Genomic DNA, 14,944 nt, shown 5'->3' on the forward strand with positions numbered 1-14,944 from the left:
TATCCATAAACCATGAAATGGTTGCTAGCTCCCTTTGCTTCTGATCAGTAAGATGTTAACTGTGATTGTATTTCCAAAAAAATAAAAATAAAAAATAAAATAAAATAAAATAAAATAAAAGAACATATACTGTGGAAACAGTGGAATTAACAAAGTCAAAAAGAGTCGAATGCAGTAACTGAAGAACAAAAGGAGACTGATATAATGAGAACGGAAACTAGCCTAACTAACTATAATAATCTGTCTGTCACCTCATCTTGCACTTTTACTCTAAGCTCATTTTAAGATTTTCGGCACAATGCTAAATGCAGGTATTGCTTTCCAGTTAAAAGTTACAGGGTATATTAAAGAATTGAAGGCTTGTTCCTCTTATGGCCTTTGGAATCTACCTGGTGTATTCACATTAGACAATGATGCAACAAATAAAAGCATGCAGCACAATTAGGTACTGCCAGCTTCTGTTGGTGTGGCACAAGGAGCCAGTATATTAGGACGCAAGCTGACTCCTCCTCCTTTAACTGATAGATTCGGACCCTTAACCGAACTACCCCCGCTCACGAGATTTGAGTCAAGAAACACCACGATTACTGTGATGTCATCATGGAAATGCCGACGCACACCTCGGTCAATCTTCTTCAAGTCAGAATATCTCATTTCCCTCTTATTTGCTGCTTCTTTTAGAGCAGTTTTTACCAGCCTTCTTGCACTTCCCTGCATTAAGTCCAAAACCCAATAAGAAAAAAAGGTTAATTTCTCAGTTCTTTTGGTACACTTATTTTAAGATGACACAATAAACGCAACTACTTATCTGTGAATGAACAGAGGAAAACAAAATCAAAAGACAGAAGAAAACGAGAACATTGTTGTTCCTCCTAGAATGAGCATGCATTCGTGTATGCATGTAGTCACTTGACCCACATGCAACAAGAAACATTGAAGAAGGGCATAAAAATGTTCATTACGGAGCATATTGTCATTCATTATCAGTCGATTGGTTTGAAGATCAAATAAAATGCGATGTAGGGAGGTAGTGTTCAAACTGGACGACTTGTTATCAAGGTATTTTGCTTGAAAGTTAAAAGGTAAATGTTAAGAAGCAGTAATGGCATGGAAAAATATTGAACAAGCAGTAGCCGGAAATCATGGCTCTTCAGGTGGGATGCCATAGCTCATAGTCATACAACAAAGGAAATATCCTCAATATCAAAATCAAAGCTTCCATAATCAATTATCAGCAACCAACTAAAAAGGGCTTTCATACTCTAACCAAATGGAAGCAAATGGAAGTTTCAGAAGGATAGGAGAACGGAGTCGTGTTATAAACAGATCAACTATATTTAACTTTGAGGCATGAACTTACACTTCGTGGATGATTTTGTACTATATCAACAGCTTCTTGATTGCTTAAGTGCTCCCAGAGCCCATCTGATGCAAATATCACAAACTGATCATGTGGCTGCAGTTGGTGAACTGATATTGATGGGTCTGCACTTAATATCGGCCTTTTCAAAGGTTCACGAAGGCGGAATTTTGAATATAAAGGCTCCCTGTTGAACTCAGCCTTTTTCAAATATACATCACCAATTGATCTGGAAACCTGAAAGGTTAAGAATTCTACCAATAACACTCTCAATATGCAAGGGAAAGTAGAACATACGATGGAAAATCATAAAAACAGAATTACAATCTTGAACCGCTGGACAGATTGCATGCACTAGTGAAATGTACTAAGCCTCTCTTCATTTGGGAAATGGTGAGGGGGTTGTTTTAGTAAACTTATTGCAGATGCTTCGTGAATGAATTAAGGCAGTGCTAGCATCAATCATTGAAATAAGATGAACTTACAGGGCATGGTAAAAGAACTATTACTCCGATCTCACACAGTGAATTACATATCCTCCCTTTGCGCGTGTGCGCCAGGGGGAGGGGGGTCATTTTGCCAAGAGACGGCTCCGAACATCTCCCAAAGCCACCAGTACAGCACAAACCAGGATTTTTAGCTTATTCTCTTGTAAAACTGAAACATGAGAGAATTAACTCCTAGATCATATACCTATATAGATGAAAATCCAGCAGCTAATGTGATTCCATAATAAAACCTAATAACCATCAACAGGAACGTGCCGTATCAATGGATAACTATCAAAATTCTTCCTTTCCATGAGATCAACATACAGTCCAACAACTTTTTTAGATTGCAAGCTTTTAGGCAACAGCCAGTAGCACCATTTTATCCTTTTCCATGATCTTTAATAATTACAAACTTCTCTCATAGCCAAAGATTTTTTTCGTTTCCTTTTTCCTCTTTTCACTTTGCAGATAAAGCCATACATCCAACTGGAACCAATAATTATAATGGCTATCCTTCCCCTTCCATGGCTCCACCATATAGGAGGAAAAATATGATGCAGCTGATATAACTCTTTCTTTCCAACCAATCAAACAATTTCCCATCAAACACTGCTTAGGAATTGTAATCATATAACATTTTTACTTTAAAAACTTTTAAAGGCCTTTGCTCATTTTTACTTTTAAAAAAAATAAGCATCATCAGATGAAACTCTGCCCCATGTTTATGCTCTAAGCATTGAGTATAAATCAAGAAGGCTAAAACAAAATTTTTAAATAATCATAAGTAGCATTCTCTGTAGTGCTAAACTTGGGCAAGGACTCTCTTGAGTGTCTATAGTACGATCAGATGAAAATTACCTGTATGAGACCTTTTACACGCCATACGTTGTGCTTCAAAACAACAATCTGTGAGTCATCAGGGTGCAATGACTGCAGCTCTTGTCTTACAGATTCTATGCACACATTATGCTCAGCCGACAGCTGAATGGCTAGAACCTCTCCTGTTGCCTTCACAGCTCTCCCCAAAACAGCACGCGAATCACCAAGGTTGGCAACATAGAGGGTTCCACCACATATGACACCAACCAGGCAGCAGGATCCAACAGCTGCAATTTGTGGCTTCATAGGCCACTGTTTCGTAACAAGAGACAAAAAACCCTCTTCTGTTGCTTGATACGCTTTTCGTATCACATCAACTGACATTGTCTGCTGCTCTGAAGTGAACCCTGAACATAACAAAATTGTTGAATAGTAAACATCAATGATACAAAAGTGCATGAAGAAAATAAAAATAAAATTAAGTCAAGACAAAGACCACAATCTACAGCTACGAATCAGCAGTGAGATGCAAAATAACAAAAGTGATAATCATGAACCTAAAACTGTTTGGATTTAGAACAACAAACCTTAAGTCTTCAACTATAGCGGCAACAACTTTACCATGCTATTCAATCATTTAATTCTATCCAAAACAAATTGCTTATAGAATATTAGTTTCATCTACTTAATCAGTAAATAAAGGTTAATAAATAATTAACCCCAAGCAAAGGCTTTGTACTTACGCTTGAGATGTTGAAAAAGATGTTCATTTATGAAACGTGAAGTCTCTGGGCCCCCATGTCCATCATATACGCCAACAAAAGTACCATAGGGACCCAACTCATTTAAACTCAAACAACCAGACTCAAGTTGGCTCTGATCCTCAAGTAAATTGTTTGCCTGAACCACTGCCATTGAGAACTCACCATTGACGTGCTGCCCTGTGTCCTTGTACCACAAAAGCCCATCTTGGCGACCTCCGGTATCCAAACTTGTGTGACTGTATTGATCTGACTTTGGCCGAAAACAGGCCCTCAAAAAGTTCATCAACCCAGATAACATCCCTCATCTCATCCAGAAACCCCTCCAAGTTCTCTCCACATCTAAATGTGCCCTATATACAACCAAACCTTAGAAACCTGAACAACGAAGCCGTATCCTCCTTTGCTTCTCAACAAGATAATGTAAATAGTACTACAGCAACAGCAACAACAAAGCAGACCAAAAGGTTAGCAATATTGCAATGTGCAATAAAGCTCAAAAACAACTAAACCAAGGAAGCCTTAAGTAAAAATAATATCTTCCACTACTCTTAACCTCAAATACAAAGTTAACAGCATCACTCAGATGAAAAAACAAATTTGATAACTGTATAATCAATAATTAGCAGATCAATAATTTACAAAAAGATAATAATATCGAGCTCAAACAACAGAAACAAAAAGGAAGGTTTTTAAAAACAAAAGAACCGGTCAAAGCTCACTTTCTTTTCTTTTCTTTTTTTCTAACGAAGTAGTTGGTCAGCCATTAGAACATCCAGAAGGTCTAATGTTTCACATTGAGAACTTTAAACAACCCAGTTTTACATATCCCTTAAGACCCTTTAATCCTCGTAATTCAACTCATTTTCCCACTGCCCCACACTAAATGTTAAAATGAAAAATAAGAAGTATACCTTGTAGTTTGACCACTTTGGTTTAAACTTGAAGAAGAGGATCTGGAAACAGAAAAGGAAAAAACTTCATGCGAGCATGGAATTGGAATTAGCAGATCTATGGATCAACCAAATCAAAAGATAAAGTTTGGGTTTTGGTTTTTGAGTGATGAGATATAATTGAAGAACAAGAACAAGATAAGAACATAACAGAAAAAATGAAAAGGAAGAGGGGTTTTTTTTCTTTTCCTTGTTCAAAAAGGGCAGTGTATTTATGTGAAAGATTTCGGCTTTGGCCTGAACAAACTAATAAAACCTTTTTCTCTTACTTGGCAAATTGCGATGGGGTCTCTCTTGTTTCTCCCTCTAATTCTCAGCAGACAAGACCCATAAAAGACCAACAATGGAGGGCCAGAAGCCAGCAAAGCAAAGGTCTAGTCTTGGGCCCCACCCCCTATCAAAAAAAGAGAGAGAAGGTTGATGAGATGAACGGGGATCTCAGGCTTGTAATTACAGGTGGGTTTCATCTTGGACCGCTATGTTGTTTCCACGTGTTAGCTTAAGGAAAGTAGGATGAAATCTTTGTGACATTTGGCGGTTGTCGTTATTACAGAGGGAGTAATATAGAGTCAAACCATGGATATATCATTACACTCTAACCCGTTTTTGTTTGTCTAAGGTTTTGACTTCCCTAAATTTGCGGTCGCAGCCAATAGAATTAGTATTTTCAAACTTTCATTTAAAATCGAATTAATTAATAGAATTGATCTAATTTAATTAATTAGTCAATAGTCGAACTTAAATCAGTTGGAGATTCATTAATGATTTTTTGAAATTTTAGTCATCGGTTAATTTTATTTAAAATCGAGTAATTAATTAAATTAATCGAACTTAATAATTAATATTATGTGTTAATTTCAAGACTTATGTAGTATTTCAAGACATAAAATTTTAGTTAATTGGGTTAATTTTCAAGACAAAAACATATATTTCAATTCATTTCAATGTATTTATTTTAACCAAAAGACAAAAACATATAAATTTTGGTTAACCAATCGAATTAATCGAAATATTTTAGTTCAACTAATGTTTAAAAGATTATACAATTCGATTAATTCGATTAATGTTAGTTCGGTTCAATTATTATTTGAACACCCCTAAATAGAATGCCTAAGCTAACATGATATAAAATAAGGATAGATTGGCGTTCCATGATTATTCGTAACATGTTATGGTATTTATTTATCTGGGTAAATAAATAGTAAAATCATATATAATTTTAATTTAATATTAAATATTATATATAATTTTGATTTGATTTAATTTTTACAAATCATTAATAATATTATCAAATTAGTACCATTTTATATTGATATATTGTATAGACAAACAATTAAATTCATCTGATATGAAAATGAGTATATGCATTCATTTTTTTTAAATGTATACACTTAAATCAAAGTTGGATTCATGCAAACTCAATTTTTCTGTCTTTTAACGCACTCTCTCTCTATCTTTTGACATGTTTTTTCTACTATTGTTAGCACAGTATTTTATTCTTCAAGTTTGTCCACCATAACGAGCCTACGATTCTTTACCGGTTTTAGCCAATAGAGGATTTTATAGTGAGTTTATCTTTAAATAACGCAGAGGAAGAATCCATTCAGTTAGAGGTAAAATCATTTAATAGTGAGACATCTTATGCAAATTGTTTTGTGGGAACATTTCTTATCTCAAGTGTGATTCACTTCCAAACTATGAGATTGACACTAGCCAATGTATGGCATCCTATAGGAGGAGTCTCAATATCAGATCTGGAAAATGACATTCTTATTTCGATTTTATTTTGAAGTAGTTATGGATCGGATTGAGAAAAAATGGCATGTGGAATTTTAATTCACATTTGTTGGTGTTACACAGGCTAAAATAAGGGAAAGACCCGTTGACCATCCAATTAACAGAAGTTTATTTCTGGATTATTATCCATGACCTCCCCCATGGTTTTATGTGCGAGGTAGTTGCAAGACAGTTGGGAAACTTTATTGGGAACTTTTTAGAATATGATACATCAACTATCTAGTTAGGATACAAAGGATTAATGAGGTTGAGGGTACGGTTAAATGTCAGAAAACCACTGAAAAGAACAAAAAAAACTCACACTCTCAAACGGTATGTCTGTCTATGTCAGATTTGAATACGAAAAACTCACTTTTTTTTGTTTTCTATATGGCATATTAGGACACCGTGAAAGTTATTAATCGATCAAAGCAACTCATCTGAAATAGAAGTACTAGTTCTAGTGGGATATTTCACTCCGTGCACAGCTTAAAAAAATTGCGGCGTGGAAGAGCAAGTGGCTGGTGGAGGATAGTGGTGGAAAAGTTTCAAATTATGGCAACTCTACGAATAATTATGGAGGGAGTAATCCGAAGGAGTCACAATCTATTCCTATGAATCAAGGAACAAATAAGGGATTTCCGTCCAAAATTCTTTACTTTGAAAAAGGAAAGTCAAATATCCCATTAATCTCTAGGCCAATAATAGTAAGTGAGATAGGCCATATTAAAATGATGTCAGTAATAAATTTAATGAAGAGGTAACAGTTTCAAAAGAAGAAAATAGCCCAATAAGACAAATTGATGGGCTAAAATGGTCTTGTTTTCAATCAAGTGCTTTAGGAGTTTCCTCAAACGTAGATTCATATGAAGCCTCTTGGGTATTTTGATGTAGGTACCAAACCAAAACAGATCGGCAGGCCTTGCTAAAGAGGCCAACCGGAAGCGATGAAGTTTTTAAGTTGGAACGTTCGAGGTTTGGAGAGGCCCTGGATAGTTCAATGTCTCTGGCATATGCTGAGGGACTCAAATCCCTCTGTAGTTTTCTTGATTGAAACTAAACTATAGGGTTCTCGTATGGCAAAAATTAAGAGTAAGTGTGGTTTTCAGAATGGAATTGATATTGACTCGGATAAGAGAAGTGGTGGATTATCTATGGGATGGAAAAAATGATTATAAGGTGTCCTTCAGACCGTATTCGTGAAGGCATATAGATATTATGATTGATGAAGACTCGGATGGAATGAAATTGAGGTGCACTGGATTTTATGGAACTCTTGAAGAAAGTCAAAGGGAGATTTCAACGAGATCGCATATACATCCGAGAACCAATGAGATTTAATCTGGCACAAAAGTCAAATGCAAAGGTTTTGGGAAATGTTTTCCTATTGCTCTATTTCTGATCTAGGCTATTTTGGGCAATGGTTTACTTGGAAGAAGGGTCAAAGCAAATCAAATAATATTCACGAGTGGTTGGATTATGGGGTTACTAATGACGAATGGTGGAATTTATTTTTGAATTATAAAATGTAACACCTAACACACTTTTTCTTAGATCATTGTCCTCTACTTTTAAATTCGAATGTGGATAATATGTATGCAAAAATGTGGCATTTTCAATTTGAGGCTATTTGATTCTGAGAGGATACATGCAAATAAGAGGTTAATAATTTGTGGGCTACTAGTTTAGGCTCTATTCTAACGATACTAAAAAAGGTTGAGGAGGGTCTTGAGGCTTGGTTTAAAAGAATAAAAAAAAGAGATCATTGACAAAAAAAAAGATATTGAAAAACAGCTCCAAAAGTTGAATGCTTTGAATCCAACAGATGAAGTCTTGGGGGATATTATTTATGCCAAATTAGCTATCAATTTGGAGACTGACAAAGAGGAACTCTATTGGGAACAGAGGGCCAGAGCAAATTGGATGAAGAATGGTGACCGAAATAAGAATTTTTTTCACAAAGTGACAATCGAGAGAAGAAGAAGAAATATGGTAGAAAAATGATGGACTTAAATGGAAATACTTACGAAAACAACGAGGATCTTTTGTCGCTAGCTACTAGCTATTTTGACTCTCTTTTTTCATCAAATGGAATTGAAAATGCTGATTCAATTTTAGAGGGGGTCGTGCCTTGCATTACTCTATCAAAGAATGATGAACTTACAAGGGTGTTTTCATACGAAGAGGTGTGTCTAGCCTTAAAAACCATAAGCCCATTAAAGGCTTCGAATGAAGATGGTTTGGGGGTAGTGTTTTACTAAAGATTCTAGTACATTGTGGGAAATGAGGTAGCAAAATATTGTATTGACTTGTTAAATAGCTCCCACAATATCTCAAAAATCAATCATACATGAATCGTCTTGATCCCAAAGGTTAGTAATCCTAGCTCTATGACTCAATTTAGGCCTATTAGCCTTTGCAATATTCTATACAAAATTGCTACAAAAATGTTAGTAAACATATTTTAGAGTGTACTTTATTATTGCATCGATAAAGCACAAAGTGCTTTTGTACTCCGAAGACTCATATCAGACAATATTCTAGTCGCCTATGAAATTCTTTATTTTATGACAGAGAAGAGACTAGGGAAACAGGGATGTTTCACTTTGAAACTTGACATTAGTAAAGCGTACGACAGAGAGGAATGACCTTTTATCAAAATCATGCTTAAGAGAATGGGCTTTACAGAATCATGGGTCCAGAAAACAATGAGATGCATTGAAATAGTCTTTTATTATGTGGTAGTAAATGGAGAGAGAGGCAAAAGATTCACTCCTACCCATGGACTTAGACAATGTGACCCGCCCAGTCCCTACTTATTCCTCATCTATAGTGAGGATCTATCAGCTCTCTTAAGAATAGCCTTCACAGGTGGTGATCTTAAGAGGATCACGTAAATAGACATGCCCCGCTTATCACCCACTTACTTTTTGCTGATGATAGTTTGATTTTTGGAGAAGCAACGATAGAAGGGGCTAAGCCACATCTAAAGGGACTCGGGGCAGTTAATAAATCTTGATAAATCGGGTTTGTTCTTTAGCTCTAATGTAAGCCAAGAAAATAGGGAAAATGTGTGCAGAATTTTGGGAGTTAACTCCAACATTAATCTTAAAATATATATTTGACTCTCTTCAATTGTGGGAAAAAACAAAAATTGGCATTCAAAGACATAAAATAAAAGATAATTATAAGGGTGGCTAATTAGAGTTCGAGGATGTTGTTCATAGGGGGTAAAGAAGTCCTTATCAAAGCAATTATGCAAGCAATCCAATGTATGCAATGTCTTGTTTTCTTTTGCCTAGCTCTGTAACACCCCTCACCCGTATCCGTCGCTGGAATAGGGTTACAGCTCATTATCGGACTTATTATACAATTGAACATACATTTCTCATATAATTATCAAATTTAAATACAAGTCATTCACAATCATTCTTCAAGTCCTTAATACGAGCCTACGAGGCCCAAAACATACTTTAGAAGTGGTTCGGGACTAAACCGATAACTTAAGAAATTTTTAGAAAACTTAGAAAATTTTTCAAAATACAGGGGACACACACCCGTGTGGCCCAGCCGTGTGACTCACACGGCCAAAGACACGCCCGTGTCATAGGCCATGTGGACATTCGAAATGGGATCACATGACCGTGTCCCAGCCCATGTTCAACCCCGTATAACTCCCTGACTTGGGTCACATGGCCAACCACACGCCTGTGTGACTAGCCAGTGTGCCCTTCGAAATGGCCTCACATGCCCGTGCGCTAGGCCGTGTGCTAAGCTGTGCCAAACTTGTAGGGTATACTGGCTTATGCCACACGGCCAATACACACACCCGTGTGCTGGGCCATGTGGAGCATACTGACTTGGTTTCTAATTAAACACCAGGGGATACACGGCCGTGTCACCTATCTGTGTGTCACACACGATTGAGACACACACCCGTGTCTCTACCCGTGTGGACAAAAATAGGCTATTTACCAAGCCATCTTTCTCATCCAAATTTGCATACACCTATACAATTCAAATGGCACATAATATGGCATAAATTAGCATTCAACCAAACTCAACCAAGCATAATTCATACCATTTTCATACCCAAAACAACAAGGCACACAAGTACCACATTAGGCTATTCAATTCTATACCAAATTCACATTCTCAATTCACTTAACTAGTTAACTTCATGTATGCACTTTGATTTATACATCACTTTACCTAAATTACAAGCATACCAATTCACAAACAACCATTCACTACAAGCATTTATATATCAATTACCAAATGCATAACCAAGGCAATTTGCTCATATATATACATCACCAAATATACCAAAATAAGCCAATTCTCATGGCTATACACAAGACCAAACACTTAACATTTACAGGCCAATTAAAATGGCTAAATTCATTACCAAACCTTAAACCAAAATAACCACAATTCCTATACATGCCATATAACCAAATACATAAACTCAAAAGTACCAAAGTAGAAGCTCGACAGTGTGATGCAATCTTCGACGACTCCTAATCTGAGCTAGCTTCAAAATTCACTATAAAACATGGAAAAGTAAACAAAGTAACCTATAAAGCTTAGTAAGCTCGTATAGTTAATAAGTAAAACTCACCATTTAATCACCATTCAAGTAATATAACATAGTATACTTCAAAATCATGTAATTATAAGGTTAGCATATATTCAATCACATAATTAATCAAGATCTCATAACTTTCATAGTTTCAATGCTCGTATAGTTTTCGTACATACTTGTACTGATACGTATCTATTTCTCATCATTTTATATCTTCGATATACCCATTGAACCATTTAAAATACTATCGAACACTTAGGAATCTCACACCTTAAGTGCCAATACATAGCCGAAGCTATCTCAATCCCATATCACATATAATACTCACTCTCGAGCTATCAACGGGTCTGCTCACACAAGTTGACGATCATGACGTAGCTACACAGTACTGCTCATACAAGCTGACGAGAATCTGCAACACATGCCGGATAACTCAGCCACCGGTAGGGCATACGGACCAGCACCCAAATCACATAACCCCTAATGACATGTCATTCATATCCTGATCTATTCCTAAGGTTCAACTGAGATTTTTCAATGCTGAATCTTCGTCAAATATATTCGCAAGGTCGTATTTCACAAATAATTCAATAATAATCATTTAAAACATAATTATATTAATGCTTATTAATATACGAACTTACCTCGAATACAAAAACGATGAAATGATTCGATTAGTCCAACACTTTATTTTTCCCCCGATTTAAATTCGAATTACGCTTTTCTTGATCTATATGTAATCAAAATTAACTTATTTAATTATCATTCTATTCAATTTAGCCCAAAATGCATATTATGGCAACTTTACACTTTTGTCCCTAATATTTCAACATTTTTACAATTTAGTCTTTATCTCATAAAAACACAAATTCATGCAATTAGGCCCCTACCCATGCTAGTCAAATTTCATATAACCCCAAAGCAATCCGTACTTTTCATTTATTTCACAATTTAACCACAAAATTTACACATTTCACAATTTAATCCCTACTTAGCAATTTTACCAAAAATCACTTTACAAATGTTATTTATCTAACAACAAGCATACATTTTCTATCATCAAACATCAAAATACACACATATTCATCAATAGAAAGACCCTAAACCTTTAAAAAAATTCAAATTAGTCCCTGAGCTAGCTAGATTAAGCTACAACAATCTCAAAAGCGTAGAAATCATTAAAAACTAGACAAAAATCATACCTAATTGCAAGAAATGAAGATAGCCGAATATTGAAGCTTAAAAATGGATACTACACCCTAGGTTAGGTTGGAGAAGATGATAAAATAACATAAAATTGTTTTGTTTTATTTATTTAACCTTTATTTACTAAATACCAAAATTAACCTTTAATTAAAGCATTAAAATCACCTAATTAATGACCATATTTGTCCACTCATATTAAAAATGGGCTAATTACCACATAAGGACCTCTAATTTAAGTTTCCATAGCTATTAGACACCTTTACCTAATAGAACTCCACTTTTACACTTTACGCGATTTAGTCCTTTTATCAAATTAAGCATTCAAACGATAAAATTTTTTAACAAAATTTTCACACAATTATACTATCATACTGTAGAAATTAAAATAATAATAAAATAAATATTTTGACCTTGAATTTGTGGTCCCAAAACCAATATTCGGATTTGACTAAAAATGGGCTATTATAAGCTCCTTGTGCAAGGAACTAGAAGTAGTGATTGCAAGGTTCTGGTGGCAGAAAAAATCTGGAAAGACTAGGTTGCATTGGTGCTCTCAGAAATCTTTATATGTTTTAAAGAATGAAGGAGATATGGGTTTCTGAGACTTATCAAATTTTAATATTGCACTGTTAGGAAAACAATGATGGAAACTAATGGATAATCCTATTTCTCTAACGGAAAGACTGATACGCGCAAAGTATTATCATGCTTCGAATTTTTTGGAGGCACCATTGGTTTCAAACCCATCATTAATTTGGAGAAGTATTTGGTACTCTAAAGCTCTGTTAGAATCGGGGCTTCGGTGGAGGAATGGATCAGGACATTCTGTCTCGATTTGGAAGGATTATTAGCTACCGAGTAACAATCATGAAAAGATCGCTACAAGCCCAGTGGATGGTTTAGATCGGGTTAATGACATAAGATTACCAAATTCAAGCAGTTGGAATCATGACTTAATTTTCAAAACTTTTTTTGATGAAGAGGCAAGGCAAATTATAAGTATTCATATACCTCTAACTAGTCAATCTGACAAGTTAGTATGGTTTAGTGAAAAATCAGGCATTTACTATGTTAAAAGTGGTTACAAAGCCTTTATTGAGCCTTCAAACATGGATATTATGAAGCAAAAGATTTACAAAAAAATTTGGAGCCTGAACTATCTAGCAAAAATCAAAATTTTGGTGTGGAAATTTGTTCGAAATTTCATTCCCACATTCCAAAATTTACATTTTCAAAGAATTATAACAGATAATCATTGTTTGCATTGTCATGATTATAGTGAGTCAAAATGTTCATGTTTCCTGTGATTGCATGTTTGCTAAACAAGTATGGTTGAGGTTAAATTATCAATTGCCAATTTTTGTTGTAGATTCAAGTTTTAATGAGTGGTTAAGCTAGCCTTTTAAAAATTTGGCCAATAATAAGAAAGATGAAATCACTATTACAATTTAGGCTCTTTAGTTTTCTTGAAACAAATTGTTACATGAGAAAAGAGAGCAGGGCGTGGAAGAAGTTATTACATTCATCAGAGGCTATGGGAGGGAACATCAATATTTATCGTCAACTATGCAACACTCCAAGCTTAGAGAAATGATACGCTGGAATCCCCCTCCACTGAGTTGGGTAAAGGTTAAAGTTGATGTTAGGTTTTCCGCCGCAAAATAGATAACAACATCGGGTTTTATTATAAGAAATGAAGAAGGCCATATAATGATATTATGGTTTCGAGTCCATCACCTTGTAAAATCAGCAGTAATGGTAATAGCGACCGTATTGCTCCATGGAATCCAATTCGCATTAGAAATGGGGTTCATGGAAATTATCATGAAAAGTGACTCAAAGATTGTCATAAAAAATATCATCTCACAAGAGGAAGACTACACAGAGATTTAATTGATTACTTGGGATATGAAGGTATTGGCAAGAAATTTCTCATCATGTTGATTCAAGTTCATCGTATTTGAAGGAAACAAAGCTGCACACACATTGGTGAATGAAGGTATAAAGAGGCTTGAGAATTGCTTCTAGGTTGAAGACGCATCGATGAAAGCTACAAGTTGGCAGATTCTGACCACCGTTTCCATCAACCATTGTAGACATCCTATTCCCCTTATTTGCTTTTGGATTGAGGACATTCTGATATATCGCAAGTTAACCTCAATCCCTTACTCAATGATTTACTCAGTTTATGTGAATAAAGGGAGGGTTTGTGCCATTTTGGTTCTTTGGCTAATGAAGGGTCTGACTGAAGCTTCTAGATTTTGATTTATCCTCATGTGTTTTAATTTTCTTGTTGTTTTTCTGTGTTGTTGGGTTTATCACTTGGTTTTTGTTTTAGACTTTTACGGTTTTCTTAGGCCCATTTTAATACCAAACGGAATACATTTCAAAAAAAAAATCAAAGTTTTATATATGTAAATGAACCGCAATTTAAGTTTAGTGTGTATTGTAACACCCTCTATGTAACACCCCTTACCCTTACTCGAGGCCGGGATAAAGTACGAGGCGTTACCGGATAAACATACAAACATTAAACTAAAATACGGGCCATAAAATTTCATTCATATTTCAAAACATTCATTCATTTACACATAGTCCCTTATTTGAGTCTACGAAGCCCAAAACATACTTTAGAAAGGGTTCGAGACTAAACCGAGAACTTACGAAAATCTTGGAAATTTCATCCTTTAAGGCTCCACACGCCCGTGTCCCAAAGTCGTGTTCCATACACGGCTGAGACACATGGTCGTGTCTCTGCCTGTGTGGAATATACCTAGGCTATTTTCCAAGTTTTGGTCAACTTTAATCTCTTACACACTTATACAAAATCAAAAGCATATAACATGGTATTCATTTAATGATTAAATATTCTCAATTAAACCACAAACATAGCAGTTGTATGTCATCATACATTTGTCTCTCATACTCATTTTACCTTGTTTATTATAGTACCACTTATACATTTATACCAAGATTATCATCTTACAAAATAT

The 14,944-nt window shown here is 35.3% G+C and overlaps 1 protein-coding gene across 4 annotated transcripts; it reads right to left on the bottom strand.

Annotated features, from left to right (window-relative positions):
- Positions 1 to 127: 127 nt before the first annotated feature.
- LOC107932430 (probable protein phosphatase 2C 60) lies at positions 128 to 4,724 on the bottom strand. Of its 4 annotated transcripts, none has more exons than XM_016864417.2 (5): positions 4,346 to 4,724; positions 3,414 to 3,864; positions 2,710 to 3,077; positions 1,361 to 1,597; positions 128 to 711 (listed from the first exon to the last, which is right to left on the bottom strand). In XM_016864417.2, exons 2-5 carry the CDS (start codon positions 3,730 to 3,732, stop codon positions 442 to 444), a joined length of 1,194 nt encoding a protein of 397 aa, XP_016719906.1. In that variant the 5' UTR covers positions 3,733 to 3,864; positions 4,346 to 4,724; the 3' UTR covers positions 128 to 441. The 4 variants fall into 4 exon arrangements, with proteins under 4 accessions (XP_016719906.1, XP_016719923.1, XP_016719915.1 ...); XM_016864434.2 differs by having other exon boundaries at positions 3,597 to 3,864; positions 4,346 to 4,697; XM_016864426.2 differs by having other exon boundaries at positions 3,414 to 3,784; positions 4,346 to 4,684.
- Positions 4,725 to 14,944: the final 10,220 nt, after the last annotated feature.

This window comes from Gossypium hirsutum, chromosome A12 (genome assembly GCF_007990345.1).
Source record: "Gossypium hirsutum isolate 1008001.06 chromosome A12, Gossypium_hirsutum_v2.1, whole genome shotgun sequence".
Classification (NCBI taxonomy): Eukaryota; Viridiplantae; Streptophyta; class Magnoliopsida; order Malvales; family Malvaceae; genus Gossypium; species Gossypium hirsutum.

Excerpts from the sequence above, each read along its gene's own strand:
- LOC107932430 (XM_016864417.2), bottom strand. The coding sequence starts at position 3,732 with ATGTTATCTGGGTTGATGAACTTTTTGAGGGCCTGTTTTCGGCCAAAG. Across the intron at positions 3,078-3,413 it reads TCTTTTTCAACATCTCAAGC|GGTTCACTTCAGAGCAGCAG; the intron begins GTAAGTACAAAG and ends TGTTATGTTCAG. Across the intron at positions 1,598-2,709 it reads GTGTAAAAGGTCTCATACAG|GTTTCCAGATCAATTGGTGA; the intron begins GTAATTTTCATC and ends TTAACCTTTCAG.